Source organism: Polyergus mexicanus, unplaced genomic scaffold (assembly GCF_030449975.1).
Source record: "Polyergus mexicanus isolate NDT 795.1 unplaced genomic scaffold, iyPolMexi1.0 SCAF_6, whole genome shotgun sequence".
Lineage (NCBI taxonomy): Eukaryota > Metazoa > Arthropoda > Insecta > Hymenoptera > Formicidae > Polyergus > Polyergus mexicanus.
Genome location: NW_027223326.1, coordinates 9,991,457 through 10,007,748, shown reverse-complemented (window position 1 = coordinate 10,007,748; position 16,292 = coordinate 9,991,457). Strand labels below are relative to the sequence as shown.

Below are 16,292 nucleotides of genomic sequence, written 5' to 3'. Positions count from 1 at the left end.
GACGCTTTTAGCGCTAATGTGGCGTCTACAATAGAGATTTTAAGCCCTAACCCTTAAGAAATTGACCAATCACAATCAAGTATGAGAAGAATACTCGATTGTGATTAGTCAATTTCTTAAAACTTAGGGTTTAAAATCTTTATTGTAGACGCCGCTTAATAGCGTCTCCCCGAACGCACCCTTTGTACCCTGTAATGTAAGATGGTAGCAAAATGGCAGGTGCCATAGTGCGTTGTTTGCAGATTTCGAGGAGACAATTGGGTGAGTTTCGAGCATTCGTTTGTCAGCAAAGTACGCGTATTATCAGCAACCGCCGATAATGCCGGCGATGAAACAATAAACGTATGTTTCTCCGTATATGTTCGAAAACGGCACTTTGATCTGCCATGACATATTTTACAAGTTGCAAGGTTATGTAATTAAATAAATTTGCACTACTTAAAGGTCTCCTCGGATCTAGTTTGAGCAACCAGCAGCAGAGAACACTCGCCGATGCCGCTCCGGAAGGAAAGGTGAGGCTCTTTTTCAACATTAAATTATTTCACTTTAATTGCTTTTTACATCTTTTATCTTGCTCTATAGTTTTAATATACACGATTATTTCATTTTAATCATAGAAAGTTTCATGAAGTTAAAATGCATGAAACTGTGCTAAACTGTGTCAATATCCATCTTATTAGCATCTTTTTTTTTTTCCTTTGCAGAAACAAGGATCGCCCCTGTCCGATCAGGATCGCATCTTTACAAATCTGTACGGCAGGCATGACTGGCGGTTGAAGGGTGCCTTGAGCCGCGGCGACTGGTACAAGACCAAGGAGATACTGGATAAAGGTGTCGATTGGATCATCAATGAGATCAAGGTTTCCGGTCTGAGAGGTCGCGGTGGAGCTGGTTTTCCTTCCGGAATGAAATGGTCTTTCATGAATAAACCGTCGGACGGTAGACCTAAGTATCTAGTGATCAACGGCGACGAGGGTGAACCGGGAACGTGTAAGGATCGTGAGATTCTACGTCATGATCCACACAAGCTCGTGGAAGGCTGCTTGATTGCCGGTCGTGCTATGGGTGCCTGTGCTGCTTACATTTACATACGCGGTGAATTTTACAACGAGGCGTCCAATATGCAAGTCGCCATAACTGAGGCATACCAGGCTGGTTTAATCGGGAAGAATGCCTGCAACTCGGGATATGATTTCGATGTATTTATACTGCGAGGAGCGGGCGCGTACATTTGCGGCGAGGAGACCGCCCTTATCGAATCCATCGAGGGGAAACAGGGCAAACCAAGGCTAAAACCACCGTTCCCAGCTGATGTCGGGGTATTTGGATGCCCTACAACTGTCACTAACGTCGAAACTGTAGCAGTGGCGCCTGTATGCATTACGTACTGATACACAGATTTTTTTTGTAATTTTCTCTTCTATATTACGTATTCTTATCTTTGTAATATTATTTATTTATAACAGACAATTTGTCGCCGAGGTGGAACATGGTTTGCTTCGTTTGGACGTCCACGCAATCACGGAACTAAGCTCTTCAACATCTCTGGACATGTAAACAATCCTTGTACTGTCGAGGAGGAAATGTCCATCCCTCTGAGGGAGCTCATTGACAGGCACGCAGGAGGCGTAATCGGAGGATGGGATAATTTACTAGGTGTCATTCCTGGAGGCTCTTCGACTCCCGTCATTCCTAAGAGGTAAACGTTCGGATTATCCGGCGATCAACACTTCAAAAATCACGATCGAGATGTTTTTTCAGTGCATGCGACAACGTGTTGCTGGATTTTGATGATCTCATCAGGGTAAAGAGCTCATTCGGCACGGCTGCGGTAATTGTGATGAATAAGCAGACAGATGTAATCAAAGCTATCACCCGTTTGATAAGTTTCTACAAGCACGAATCGTGCGGTCAATGTACACCTTGTCGCGAAGGTATTAGTTGGATGTTTAAAATACTAAAAAGGTAAGAATGCATTTATAATTGTTAATTCGCACAAAATTGTTATCCAGATTTTATTGTACAAACATATAATCTTTTTTCTCTTAGGTTCGTGGAAGGTAATGCTGAGGTGCACGAGATAGACATGCTATGGGAGCTCACGAAACAAATAGAACTGCACACAATCTGCGCTCTGGCGGACGGCGCCGCGTGGCCCGTACAAGGTTTGATCAGACACTTCAGGCCAGAGATCGAGGCGCGTTTAAAAGAACAGAAGTGTGCCGCGTCCAATTGAAGAACAAGATAGGAACCGGAGATTAAAATATAATAGAGAGAAAAAAATACTTAGAGCAATCCCGGTAAGATTTCATATATTTATTTTCAGTGTATATAAATGAATTTCCACGCGATAGTCACGATTCCCATGTAACGATGTCTTTCGAACCCGGGCTTGTCGATCGCCTCGATGGTTCGATTAATAAAGAAATATAAGAGAAAAAATTTATATATTTATATATATATACATACGTAGATTCGCAAGTAGATATTTTTTTCTCTTAGAAAGATCACAAATTAGGCCAAGAAGCTCGTAACGCATTTACGAAGGAGAATAAAGTCGGCGAAGCGATGTGTTTCTGGTCAAAATTCATGTGATATCTCAGACGCTTTAGCGCGAAGGAAATTGATGTAATGTAATACATCAGGATTGGTTTAATGTAGCCATTAAGGAATTGAATCCTATGTGAATCACACGAGCAATCCACTTCTTCTTCAATAATGATGTTCCTAAAATGAAATAGCGAGGCAACAGGCCGATGTTAGATTTCTAGAAAAATATATGATATCAGAGAGAGAAACGTTGGATATCGTATGCGCAAAATACAACAAAAATTCGATTTATCTTCAAATATCGGTCAAATTTACTTAGAACCCTAACACTAACATTTATATTCTAACATTTGCGCTCTCCCATGCAAACAGCGTACATACTTCGCCCGTTTTACGTAGTCTTCGCGAGAATTATGTTACATCGCACGTGTTACGAATGCTCGAAGCTACACGAATTACAGTAACGGCACTGGCGGTATATTATGTAGGTAACGATGAGACAAATGATACTGCTATATTGAACGGAAAATATTTTTGCCACGGAAACGCGCATTCGGAATGAAGGACAGGGAGAACCGCCTTTTCTCCTCCATGAATCATGTATACGATCCGCTCGTTACTTATGGGAAAATTCGGAGCGAAACGTAAGAACGTTCGTGGCTGTCTGATAGAAATATTCGCCACCACCATTTCTTATCGAACGATACTTTGCATTTATTCGTTCATCATACAAGAGAATTCGCTAGCGCTAACGTTTCCGCCGACTACAGTACGGATAATTAATGTGGCTTTAAAGATACAGTACAATGTGCGTATACAATACTTATATACAAAAGCACACTCATTCGTTCAACAGATATTATCTATCTATTCTTTCTCTCGCTCTTTCGCTCCTTAACGTCGCTAAAATCGGAACTGTCTTTTTTGCGATTTTTTTTTGTCAGATTATATCGTTAATTACTTAAATAATAAAATTTAAGCTAGCCGTTACATTTTTCGGGGTAGCCCGCCCGTTCCGGCGAACTATCCTGGTCGAGTTAGTAAGCGCACACACTGTCTTTTATGATAGGTCCGTTGTTACATCATCTCTCTCTATACATATACAGATACATATACAGAGTGTTCCGAAACTGATTAATTTTATCAGCGTATTCGGGAGCATTTCGGGCATTTTAAACAAAGAATGTAATGTATAATATAGCATAAAATTGATCAAGAGAATTAAAGAGAAATTATAAGTGAATTACTAAGTTTGATTATATATTATTTATGATATATGTAACTTTAGCTTATTAAACTTCCGATATCTCGATAATGAAACCAAATCGATCCATAGCATACAAATTTTTCTGCTTAGAATAATCTGTCGAATATGTTGGAAAAATTTATCGATTTCTCTCCGAAATACACTGTATATATATATTCAAATATATATCGGTATCAATCGAGAACGTGGCTTATAATAATAAAATAAAATTATAACACTCTTGCATTTTATTCGTTTTTGGATTGTACTTGTTGCGAAACGTTTTGTCTTCTTTCCGTCTTCTCCACCGACCGCGCGGATAGGCCGCACTTTGCTTTCTTCTTCTCGAGAAGGCTCTCTTATAGAAGCCTCGTTAGGTACATTATGCACGATATGATTAAAAGCTGGTCGCTCGCTCTTTGGCATGATCATTGGCTGTCTTTCGGCAAGATCACGTTTATATTGTTGGAGACCTCTGTCGCGCTGGGCTTGCGCCACTACGCATCCAGTTTCGCGTTAATACGTACGTATGTCTGCCATAAAAATAGACGCGCGCCTCTCTATCGCGGTTACCATATGTTAGTCCCCTACCTACCTGCGCTTTACACAGGAGGAGGATACAATTCCATCTCCTTCTCCGCCACGGTCGCAGTCGTCCCGTTTTCTAAACATCTATTCTCGAAATCGTGCGAAAACGTTCGCAACACATAGGAATGGGAATCAGGCTACTGTTCCTTAATCGGGAAACGCGGGTCTCTCATCATCGATGAGTGTAAGTAAATAGGAAACGATGCTAATTGCTTGCGCGATGCGTATCATTACGATTTCGAGAATACGACCTTGCACGTGCGACGTGACATGTTTCGAATTCCGGACGAGCTTGAGGCGATAGGAAGAAACTGACGATCGCGATACCGCATCGGAGAATTCCACTATTAACATTAATGCACGATTGATACCGACCTTATTTATTTCCACTCGTCTTCTCGATCCACGACATTTACTACGGAATCTCGCTTTCTCACGCAACAAGTATATTAGCGCGATATACCACTAAAATATATATGATAGTACGCGGAAATCGCAGGGCTTCGTTGAAATTGTTTCAGGAACGAGTCGTCGAAGCGCGAAGATAAATTTATCGCCAAGTTAGCTGACTTCTGTCAGACTAAAGTGCCGAAGTAGTTCGATGCCAAAAGCAACAGCGGCTGCCGCGAATATAACCGATATCACCGGTTCACCTCGGTTCCATTCCGGAGTCAATCTCGAGGTCAAATCCGGAGCCAGCGATGATCATTTTATCCAAGTACGCCCCTCTCTCGGAAACGTCGCCCGCGCGCGACCGAGTGCTGCTAGCGAAACATGTCAAATACTTACTCTCCGCACTGTCGTCTATTTTTGGATGATAAGACGACGTTGCGCTTCTGCAAAGAGCACGGAATTTTGAGAAATGGATCGAGCGATATCTCTCGTGAATCAAAATGTCCCACAAGATCGGAGAGTAATAGTTGCGCGCAAGCCGAGCGACTCTCGTCGCTATAGAAAATAGAAGAGATCGCGAGCCTTTCTATGTTTCTGTACGTCATAAATCAAGACGAACGATACGATCCATCGGAATCCACCATGCCACCTCCGACAGATGCATCAATCTTCTGTCACGCATTAGGGATGTCTCGCGCTCCAGTGGCAGTGACTTTTTGATCGTCGCCGCACATAAAAGTGGCTGAGACTCGCGTTTTAAGAGAACATACATTTCTCTCAGTCTGCTTATAGAGCGTTCGCATAAATAATTTTTATATACGATTTATATATGTGCGCGATACACTAAATAGAGATGCGCTTGCACGAACTGTGTCCGGATTATAATTAAATGTGAAGGATTAATTAATTATTTATATTTTTCCATTGTATTAAAAATTAAAAGAAAATTATTTTTAGCCTTTATCACCTCGAAACCGTGTCAATCGTTAAAACGTTTTGGTCGATAAATATCGCATTAATATAATCACAGATCATCTATATTCATTACAATATATCTCTGATAAAAAAAAAAGATTACTAGAACGCCCTTACTTCCGTAAATTACAACGAAGTCCTGCGACTTGTAAACATCTGATCGATTGACCATACAAGGGTCTTCTTCAAAAGCTGTTACAGAGAGAAACGATCTTAGGAACAATCGTTGCGCTTTATTACATTTCGCTAGTCGGCGTGACTTTACGCTGCATTTGTAGATATAACGCATCTCATGTTCGTTTACGCAAGAGAAATGTGATTGTAAAATCCGAAACACGCCACGGTACAGAATTGAAATAACAATAATGATGCTCTGATTTATTATTTGGCTCGCAAAATCAGGACAGTATCAGGGTAATAGGGCCGATATACAACGATGTCTTTTGTCGCTATAATTAATACCATAATATTATAACGTCGTCTCGGATCGTTTCCTGCGTAAGATTCGTCCGCATGTGGGATTTTCGTGCCCGATGGGGACTCTGCCAGAACATATGACGAAATGAGAACGCACACAAACTAAAAAATCGAACATACATTTCTGCGAACGGCGGCATTCGAAATTGTTTCCGCTCTCCCAGATACGTCACAATAACACGCCAAGTTGTTATTTACATATCGACGGCGAGAAATCGCAGAAATGCAAATCGAACGACGAGATTGTTCCAGCAATCCCATTTCTCTCGGGTCGCAGCCTCGAGAAATCTGACGGCCGAGTTACAGGGGTATGTACCTTTGTTCGTCGCATGTATGCGTATATTGCGTGTGTGTATGTGTGCGTAAGTATTTATGTATTCGTGTATTTGTACGTGTACAATGGTCAAAAGATCGCTCGTTGGCGGATGGAAGGCACGGGGTAAGGATATCTCAAAAGGGGATTCGAGACACGACGGCGATGGTGATGGATACGATCATCCTCGATCTCGTCGTACGAACTATCGATCGTCACCGGCCCAATCACTCGCTGCCCACGCGGGCAGCGGCGTCTCGTACTCCCATCCCGGGCCGCAGTAACGCCACGCGTGCAGATACATCACCAGATCCGACGGCTTCGGGTCCCTGTACTTGACTTTGCATTCATAGCAGTGCGGATCGACGGTAACCTTGTCGTTGGCGAAGCTGGAATCCGGCGGTTCCGAGCCCGTCTGCGTTCCTACGGTGACTTTAAGGGATTCCTGCTGTCGCGGCTGCTGTTGCGGTTGCTGTTGCTCATCCTCGACCAGACCCGGAGTGGACGACGGCGACGAGCCGTTATCCTTATCGTTGCCTGTACCCAGCACGCGCTCCTCCAGTTCCAGTTTCGGCTTGAATAGACTCATATCGGAATCGCCGTCCATGCCAAGCCAATTCTCGGCGTTGTGAATACTGATTAGATCACGGACGAGCTCCTCGTCGGTCTTGCCGATGTTGCCGCCCTTACCCTTATGCGGACCGAACACAACGTGATTGTAAAGCGGATCGTTTACCACGGGATAACCGAGATACTGTAAGTGAACTCGAATCTGATGCATGCGGCCGGTTTGCGGCTTGCACAGAACTACGGACGTCTTGCCGTTGTAACTAAGACGCTTGAAGCGCGTAACGCAGTCCTTGCCCTTCTCCGAGACTTTGCAGACGCCAATCTTGTAGGAGACTACCTCGATCGGTTCCGAACAAATTACTTCTTCTTCCGGAAACTCGCCCTCCACTCGACACACATATTGCTTGTGAACCTGAAACGTGAAAACATGACATGTAAGTATGTTCGTTACATCTTTTCGTTCAACGACAAACGAGCGACGCCTGTGTCTTTCTCGTATATGTTTACGCAACACAGACCTGCCGATTTCTTATTTGGTGCTCCATCTGCCTCGCCTTCTTCGGCGTTCTACCGAACAGGAGAATGCCGCTAGTCAGCCGGTCCAGCCTGTGAATGGTTCTGAGATTCTTCAAGTTGTACTCCTTCGCCAGGATGAAGACTACGGTGTTGTGCCGGTAACGGCCGCACGGATGCACCTGTGATCACAAAACGGGTCAAACGATCAAACTTTATTTATTGCATTTTCGATCAAGAAATTCGCAGCACTGAGGATAATAATATAAACTTCTGAAAGAGGAAGATGGACATGATAGACTCTGTCTCAGGATAGTTCGGGGCATCTAAGACCCTTCTCTTTCTCTTCGTATCGCATTCTTCCTGGTTCAATAAGTTCGCTCTTCTATCCACCGGTACAAACGGTGGCACGTATCCACAATAATGCATTCTCGCTATCGACTCTCGGCGAATCGCTACGATAATCCGGCGATTGAAAGCACTTTTCTCCATTCGCAAGAGTACCATACTTTCCAATTTTCTCCCATCGTAAAGTAAATTTTCTGAATATCAGCCCGTATTTGTATAGTCGTTTCTGCTGAAGAACTCGGCTAGGAATAATTTTGACACATTATACGGTTCAAGATAAAAATAAATTTTTTGAGAATCAATTTAATATTCGCGACATTATATTTGTAATTAATTAAAAGAAAAACATAATTTATAATTTAGCTTATAATTTGTAATCTCGAATTTTTAATGCTGATAAATACACATTCACTAAATTTTCCGATATATTTTTATTTAAATATATTTAAATTTCAAAATATAATAATCCACTAATAATATTTATAATATATATCCACTAATAATGTTTATAATATAAATACTTCTATACATTATAATTCTATAAAACTATGTTACACGTATAATGTGTTACTGTTTTGATAAGTTAAAAAAAATTACTCTTATTCATTTATTAATATCTTTCTAATATATCTTTATCATCACGATTTTATACAATTATAATATGGTGTGTTTTAATTTTTATATTGAATAGAAAAAATCTAGATTTCTTTATCACTTCTATATATATTTAGAAAAAATATTTAAGATTTTTTCTATTCAATATATTATATAATATATCTCTATTATTACAATTTTATAAAATTATAATGTAAATAATATGTTATATTACCGAAATAATTCAAAAATTGTCCACGAAGTGAGAAAACCTGAATAGGGGAAATGATGAAAGAATGAAGAAAGGAAAACGGCGCGGTGGAGTACTGTTGTCTTTCCAATTGCGTAACGCTTTAACGACGTCTGTACGCGAAAATTAATTCGGCCAATCGTCAGTCGACCCTCTTCGGGACCACTCGCTGGCAGATCAGAAAAGAAAAGGAAAACAAGATAAAAACTCGAGAAAAAAGAAAACAAAGTGGAAAGCGGCGGGAAAGCAACCTATTAAGTTGAGAATCGCGTCTGCATTACTATACACCGGGTATTCGCGCGTAGGATTATTTTTGCATTAATGCCAGACGTTCTGTTGTGAAAGCCCTTGTTAACGAGCCCCGAAGGATGGGGAATGCAACCGCCGATGCAACGTGCACTCGGTGACATTTGAGAGGAAAAGTAGCGGGTTCGCGCGTAGCTCTCGCAGTACCTATCGCGAATCCCAGACCGTCGTAGATGAGTAAAACTTGCGATCGCTGCATTAACGTTGTATAACTAACAATCCCGCGAGAACGAAACACGAATAGAAGAAAAAACGATGAAAAGAAACAACAAAGAAAGCGCTGTAAAATTTTGTAGACTATCGTTTCTATTCTTTTTCCGATAAGATTCATGTTTTATTTCTCCAACATATATGTTGCAGGCTTTTTGTAAAATCGATCCTTTCACACAAAAAGATTTAACCTTTTTATAAAGCGCCGAATCTCTTTGCAGATCAATATTTCATATAAAGAGAGAGAGAGAGAGAGCATAAGCTTTTTTGTGAAAGGATTGAATTTATAAAGAGACTGCGACATTTGTGTATTGTCGCGCGTACGTTATTACGATTATATCACGGATGTAAATAACCGAGATCAAAGTGTTGCTAAAATGTAAAACGAAAGAGAGAACTCCGAAATATTTTTTTTCGGCGAGTAAGCCTTTAAACCGTTAGTTACGCCAATGAATTACCGATACACGGTTTAATGCATCGGACTCCCGGAATTGCATTGCTACCGGTGCACGTGTCCTTTAGTCATAGTGTTTTTACAACGTTTGCGGGAGTGCGACATTATCACGGACGGCAATAATAGCGCGAAGAGTAAATTATCCGTGATTTGCGAGCGGCGTAATGCGCGCGATTAACATTTTAATAGCGCGTTTTATTCGCGCGAATTCGGGTCGTTTATGCGAATCACCCGCGCGTAAATCTTTTCCTTTCGTCTGCGTTTCCCCTTTTTTTCCTCCTCTTTTCTTTCTATCGCCGCGATACTGAATGCGATGAATGTTCCACATCCAAAAGTATCAGAGGAGATCGATGAGGACCGAAACGTTGCATTTTAAAAAGCCGAGCTCGTCAAAAGCCCTTGGCGCACGTCCGTTAACCGCCCTGTTTTGTTCCGGTAGTCTGAGAAAAACGACTCGTTAGCGACGATTTACGTCCGCGGGAAAAGAAGAGACCGCTAACGAAATTGGAAGCTCGACGTTTAGCGACGCGAAGGAGCGAATGTCCGCGCTTCCGATTGTCGACGGGGTTGAAATTTAATTTAAGAAAACACACGAATATATTAGACGAAACGTGGGTCCCTTCACTAAAATACAGAAGAATATAATTCGGGGATTCTAAATTTAACGGATCTCTAACATCTCGGGAGCGTGCTCTAGGAGTAATTTTTAGTATAAAAGGACATGTTATGTACATATAACAAAGATACTTTCTGGGATCACAAAAGAGTAAATTGAGAATCAGCTGGCTCTTTGAACGTCAAGAGGTATGATCGCGTGGAGACTGTCGAAGGATGTCGTTCATGCAAAACGATATCATGCGATCTGGATGAATAACGCGTACGTATGTGCGTGTGTATGTGGATGTATGCGCGAGTGTGATTCGGTAGACAATACGACACAAACAATTTTCTGGCAGTACAGTTCTGGCAGTACACCACTTACAGGGATGGAGGCGGGCTTGTTGACCACGACGACGTCCTCGTCCATGTGTATCACCGTGATCGGCTCCGAGGTGACAGGCACCTCGTGTCTGCAACACACCAATCGCAACCAGCTTAACGTGGCTTTGTTCCGTTTGCACCTCTCGCATATACATACGTACGTAACGTGGTCGCGTATACGCATATATATATATGTATATTCGTACATGTGCGTAATTCGTACACCGCAGCGGGTGATATTCGCGCGACAGGTAGACAGTATTATACTACTTGTGGGAAGCACGGGTGTATATATAGATGACGATCGAATCGGATAGAAGGTAATGGACGGGTGATCACAGATGTGTAACGTCGAGGAGAACAACGCTGTGTTCGATCGTTCAAACCGTGTTTAACTGCCATTGCCGATTTTTCGCGGTTGCCGGCTGTGTTTAAAAGCGCCGGGATATTCGTGCTTCTGCATTCAGTATTATTCCGCGGATCGATCGTAAAAGTTGCACCGGCCGGCATTTTCACACACGCGTGCGAAAGCGAAGCGGTAATAATGTAAAGTGCCGACGCGGCGAACCGAACACGGCGTTCCGCTTTTATCTAACATTACGGTAAACAAATTAACGCGGCGAAGGCGAGAGAGAAAGAGAAGGAGGAATAAAAAAAAAAAGAAAAAAGAAATACGGCAGAGACGATACGCACGACGGCCCCAATTATACGTCCCATCTACCTAATGCATTTCCACTTCGCGAAACTACGACCTCGAACGTGTCCTATGCGCGTGCATTTTTTCCACTCCAGCAATAAGGGGACTTGAACGACATAGAGAGAAAGAGAACGCCTTCGGGCGCTTCGAGAATTGAATTTGCGAAATCTTTTTCCGTCACTTTGCGAAGTGCCGCGTTCGCGATAATGGCGTCTGCGATAGCTACGAATGTCGAATGAAACACGCGACAAACAGAATTCAATTCGGCGCGAGCAAGACGTGTCCGTAAACTTTATAGATTTTCGCGAGAGAGAGAATATTCCTGGTGGCGGTTCCCGAAACTCGAAAACTAATCGACGTATCGTTAGGGCTCTATTCCCAGACGAATCGCTCCTCGGGAGTGGATCGGAGACGACGGGATGAATCGCGAGACGTACAGCAGCGCGCGCACTGAATCACAAAAAGTACTAAATCATAAGAGTAGATGGAGGATAGATTTACAATGGCATTTCATAGCTGAACTAGACGAGTTTATTCTTTGAAAATATATATACGCTGTAGTACTTTTCTAGGAGGCATATTAATCAATTTAATTTAATTAATAAAACACAACGTCTCTAAGGCCGCCTCGTTGACTCGTCCATTACACCACGTGCGTAACATTAACAAAAACACGATGTTAGTCACCCATTATTCTAATGTTTCAGCACTGCTCTATCAAAAGTTATGTACATATATTTATCGTCCTTTCCCTTTAAAGCGGAAAGTGGATAACTGTGGAAAATGAATAATCGAGGCTTGTACACTTGTCCTGAAGCACATGGCCCTTTACAGTTTTATTCGACATATTTTCTTCCCCTTTTCGTCCACGAGTTTCTCGTTAAGACAAATAATTCATGTGAGCCAAAATGTACTATGTACCTTTGAAAGCCAGAATAAGTAACTTCTATCTTTCAATTGGCTGACACGATATTATGCAACCTCACAACGAGAGGCAATAAATCGCTTCCGTCTCATAAATCACATTTCCTAACATTTCGGGTTCGCCACTTTCAAAGTATCTTTGTCGCACATACATACATACGTATCTCCTCTCGGCTCTTAAAGTTCGCGACAGAATTTCGAAGCGTGTCACATAAAGGGAACATTAAATCATATATATTCGATTCCGTCGAGATGGCGGAGGATAACACAATGTGATCCGCGAAGAAATGTAACGCTTCTTTTATCCCATCTTTAGTGATGCTGGCTGGCAACTGTTCGAGATGCTTTGTCGCTTCTGTAAATACGCTTTCTCTCTCTCCCGTTGCCCATTCCTCACTAATTTTATTCACCAATCTCCAAATAGAAGGTAAACTCTTTAATTTAATAGACCAACAAACACGATGCAGTTATAGAATTATCGCAAATAGATCGGATGTGATAATAGACGCAATTTAAATAAAATATTAATTTTAGATATCGAATCGATCCGATCGATAAAATTTTTCAGAAAAAGTCCTCTTATACGCGCATTATTTTTTATTTAAAAAAAAAAAGAAAGAAAAAAACATCATTTTTCTGTCAACGTTCACGACTAAACTATCGATATAATATATCCATCAAAATCGAGTAATCGGAGAATCTGCTTTGCGTCCTGATCCATTGGCGAAATCCGTCTCGCCGTTGTTTCTCTCGTGACATTTAGAAGAGTGCGACATGACAATCGGTTTGCGTATCGCATGTCGAGGAATGGCGACAACTGCGGCCCAGAAGTGCCCGAGCCTCTTCCAAATTTAACGCGGGTCACATGCCGATGTGACACACGCGTCTTCGTGAGATATATGCGTCCGTTCAAGACGACAAACCGCGCTGACAAAATCGTCAGACGTTATTATTACGGATCTCCGAAAGACAATACCGTGTGGGGGAAAAACTATTGTTGTTCGTCAGACGCGGAACGGGCAGAGAAGGCGACGCAAATTTATTTTCAGCCTTCGGCAACGTTTGCAATAGCGAAAACGCAATCGCCAGCTTTCGACGCTCGTAAACGCGTCGAGCAATTTACTATGCGAGACGCGACCAAGAAATTGCACGTTAAAATATTGCGTTTACTTAACCGCCCGTCATCGAACGTGAGCGAGAAGATTAAACGGCGCTGTGTCAATGGTGTCTGTTGTTCCTAAAGTGTGCCTCAGTACCATCATAGACGATTCGAATGGAATTGAGTGCATTTTCGATGCCGGATAATCATTATTCGCGTGAACGTAACCGGAAACTTGGCGGGGAATTCCAAATAAGCGAAATGAAGATTATTTTATAATGAATGAATTTTTAGGAAATTTTTCGATATACACGCGTTTAAATTCACACAGGTAGTTTCTATATATAACAGAATAATATTGATTCTACTCGCGGCATACCGCGGTCGATGCAGTTGACGCGCACTTGCGCGTCCGATTTACACACACATTGCGTGTGTGTGTGTGTGGATATTGCTCTTAAAATGATGTTTATTTATGCAATTTTTAAATTCTCTACAAATTATTGTATACATAACGTCTCTTCGTATAAATATATGCACTCTCGAAACGCGTCGATTACTTCCATTATATTTTTATGCCGTTCTATTTTTTTGCCGTGCTGTTTGATGATTAAATGTATAAAAAGTTTTATATTATCTCGCATTATATATTCCTATATATATAATTCTATATATAATTTTATATCCGAACTACATTCCGAAATAATATTGATTCTGCTCTCGTACAATCAACGCATTATCGTATGATTTGATATTTACATAACCCGACGTTTTATTTCTCTATTTCGCGATGTGACGTGCACATATTTTAGCTACCGACTCGGCGCATGTATTCGTATTTGTATTTGTATTGATTCAATCTGTACGAAACGACGACGTAAAAAAAAACTTGACGAACTACTGATATTAAACCTTCAGTGCACATGCGTAATTTCTACGCGCCGTCTATAATAAATGCATCGCATTACGCAGTCATGAGATGCAGTTGTCATTAATTGCGTGTACGTATGTATATGTGTAAACTAATTAATATATAATTCACATAATACGAATGTGTTGCAATCGCGGCGTGTTCCAATCTTCCCATCGCGACCAACCGTAACGGCAAAACAGCGAGGGAAAGCACCATCTGGGCTTTGCCTGTAACCGTATCATTCCGTGTTTCGAAGCGAGCCACTTCCGCGACTAGAGATTTCGCCAGTTCGTCTAAAATTTATGATAACCATAATTCTAACGAAATCAGCGAAAAGCCACGTGAGAATTTGTCGGCGATCAACTCTTCCTTTCACGTAACAGATCGTTAGTGTCGCGAGATTAATCTTTGAGCGAAATGATATTGTAATAATGAAGAAGTAATCCTCGGGTAACATTATTTTTACACAGGATCAATTATTATTAAGCTTTTATTATAATTCCACATTATATGCGAGCGTTTGTCATAGTATTGCCTTCTAATTAACGGTCGTTATAATTTAACTTAACGACGTACTCGATACGATCGCAGCCCATTTCGTCAAAGATCGTAAACGCACGTTGCTAACAGCTTCCGCCATAGAACCAGTAACAGCTTCATGCATGAAACATCGATCCGATACGCTTTAATGTGTCAAAGCGATCTATGCATCGGCTAGTGACTATTTGAATCCACCCGTGCGAACTATCAAGCCCTATTGGGACAAAAGCTTGTGTAATGTATAATGTCATTACCGAGATACAGATCGATCGACTGCGAACGGACTCTCACCGGCGCCGGCGGTCAATTGTCTATCAAGCGACGTCGACCTCCCACAAGATTTGCAAACCGAATGAAACTAATCAGCTTTATTCAATTACGTTCTCGTACTTTACTGCGATTCGCATCAATTTGCTGTAACTATTCAAGATTATATAATTATATATTACACCACAACTCGTAATAATTAATTTAGAACGTTATCATATATGAATAATATATACTTTAATGTTATGTACTGTATTTCATATATTATGTATGTAATTAAAAGAATAATATATATTTAGTTTGATTCTGATTATCCGAGATACATTTCTCACTTATCGTACAAAATTATCGCAGTTCCCGGCTGTTGGCGGAATCTCTCTCCGCGTTATCTCTCGAGAAAGAATCTTTCCCAGAGTTCATTGGCTACTTTTTGCAGTAACATCGCGCAATTTCGCTTCGTTAGGCTCAAAACGACAGCTCGATTCCGAGCAGCGGTTAAGTTTCCCGAAGGCACAAAGAGGACGTAAAACGATTATCGAGCGATCGAAACCGCGGGATACGGGAACTTCGGTACGGTAAAGTTCAGCAGGGCAGCAAGTAGATAGGTAGGTAATCGCGTTAATTCCGCCGGATTGCAAGGCGAAACTCGACAAGACTCTCTTGTCAGCGATGGAATGCGCTCTCGGGACACGCCAGGGCTAACGTGGAATTTAGAGACACACCGGCAGCCTCGACACGAAAGGAACAAGGTCGATTGACACGAAGGACCGCGTCAACGAGCCGGTTTAATTGCAGTTAGAAACTGTCCGAGCTCCAGACGACTTTCCTAGACGTGCTCTAAAAAACATACTATGAAGCCACGTGCACGTCGCGTGGCATGAATATCGATCGCAATTTTTGTCCCGTCTATTTTTCTACCGTGGTACATAATTCTGTAAATATAATTATTTTCTATGTAAATCGATGAATCTGTATCATTATTTTTTGCTTAGCGCCAATCGTCCAAAGCGCTTGTTTCACAATCGTTCGCGAAAAAAAATACTTGTCAATTTTAATCGCCGTCGATTTAAAATGGAACACGGAG

The 16,292-nt window shown here is 41.6% G+C and overlaps 2 protein-coding genes across 6 annotated transcripts in view; one reads left to right on the top strand and one right to left on the bottom strand.

Moving 5' to 3' along the window:
* Positions 1-102: 102 nt before the first annotated feature.
* On the top strand, positions 103-3,782 carry Nd-51 (NADH dehydrogenase (ubiquinone) 51 kDa subunit). Of its 2 annotated transcripts, XR_011447086.1 has the most exons (7): positions 103-261; positions 445-512; positions 705-1,373; positions 1,467-1,699; positions 1,762-1,965; positions 2,050-2,300; positions 2,503-3,782. XR_011447086.1 is itself a non-coding variant. In XM_070297444.1 (6 exons), exons 1-6 carry the CDS (start codon positions 213-215, stop codon positions 2,234-2,236), a joined length of 1,410 nt encoding a protein of 469 aa, XP_070153545.1. In that variant the 5' UTR covers positions 103-212; the 3' UTR covers positions 2,237-2,442. The 2 variants fall into 2 exon arrangements, 1 of the variants encoding a protein (XP_070153545.1); XM_070297444.1 differs by lacking the exon at positions 2,503-3,782 and having other exon boundaries at positions 2,050-2,442.
* LOC138934051 (pseudouridylate synthase RPUSD2) overlaps positions 2,001-16,292 on the bottom strand; it is a 118,821-nt gene continuing 104,529 nt past the window's right edge. For 3 of the 4 annotated variants that reach the window (XM_070297439.1, XM_070297440.1, XM_070297441.1), the window contains 3 exons: positions 10,770-10,857; positions 7,631-7,807; positions 2,002-7,524 (listed from right to left, as the gene is read on the bottom strand). In XM_070297439.1, coding sequence (XP_070153540.1) covers positions 6,748-7,524; positions 7,631-7,807; positions 10,770-10,857 — 1,042 coding nt within the window. In that variant the 3' untranslated portion in view covers positions 2,002-6,747. Of the gene's footprint in view, positions 7,525-7,630; positions 7,808-10,769; positions 10,858-16,292 lie in introns of all 4 variants that reach the window. The other variant, XM_070297438.1, reaches the window with a different exon arrangement.

Excerpts from the sequence above, each read along its gene's own strand:
- Nd-51 (XM_070297444.1), top strand. The coding sequence starts at position 213 with ATGGCAGGTGCCATAGTGCGTTGTTTGCAGATTTCGAGGAGACAATTG. Across the intron at positions 262-444 it reads GATTTCGAGGAGACAATTGG|GTCTCCTCGGATCTAGTTTG; the intron begins GTGAGTTTCGAG and ends CACTACTTAAAG. Across the intron at positions 1,374-1,466 it reads AAACTGTAGCAGTGGCGCCT|ACAATTTGTCGCCGAGGTGG; the intron begins GTATGCATTACG and ends TATTTATAACAG.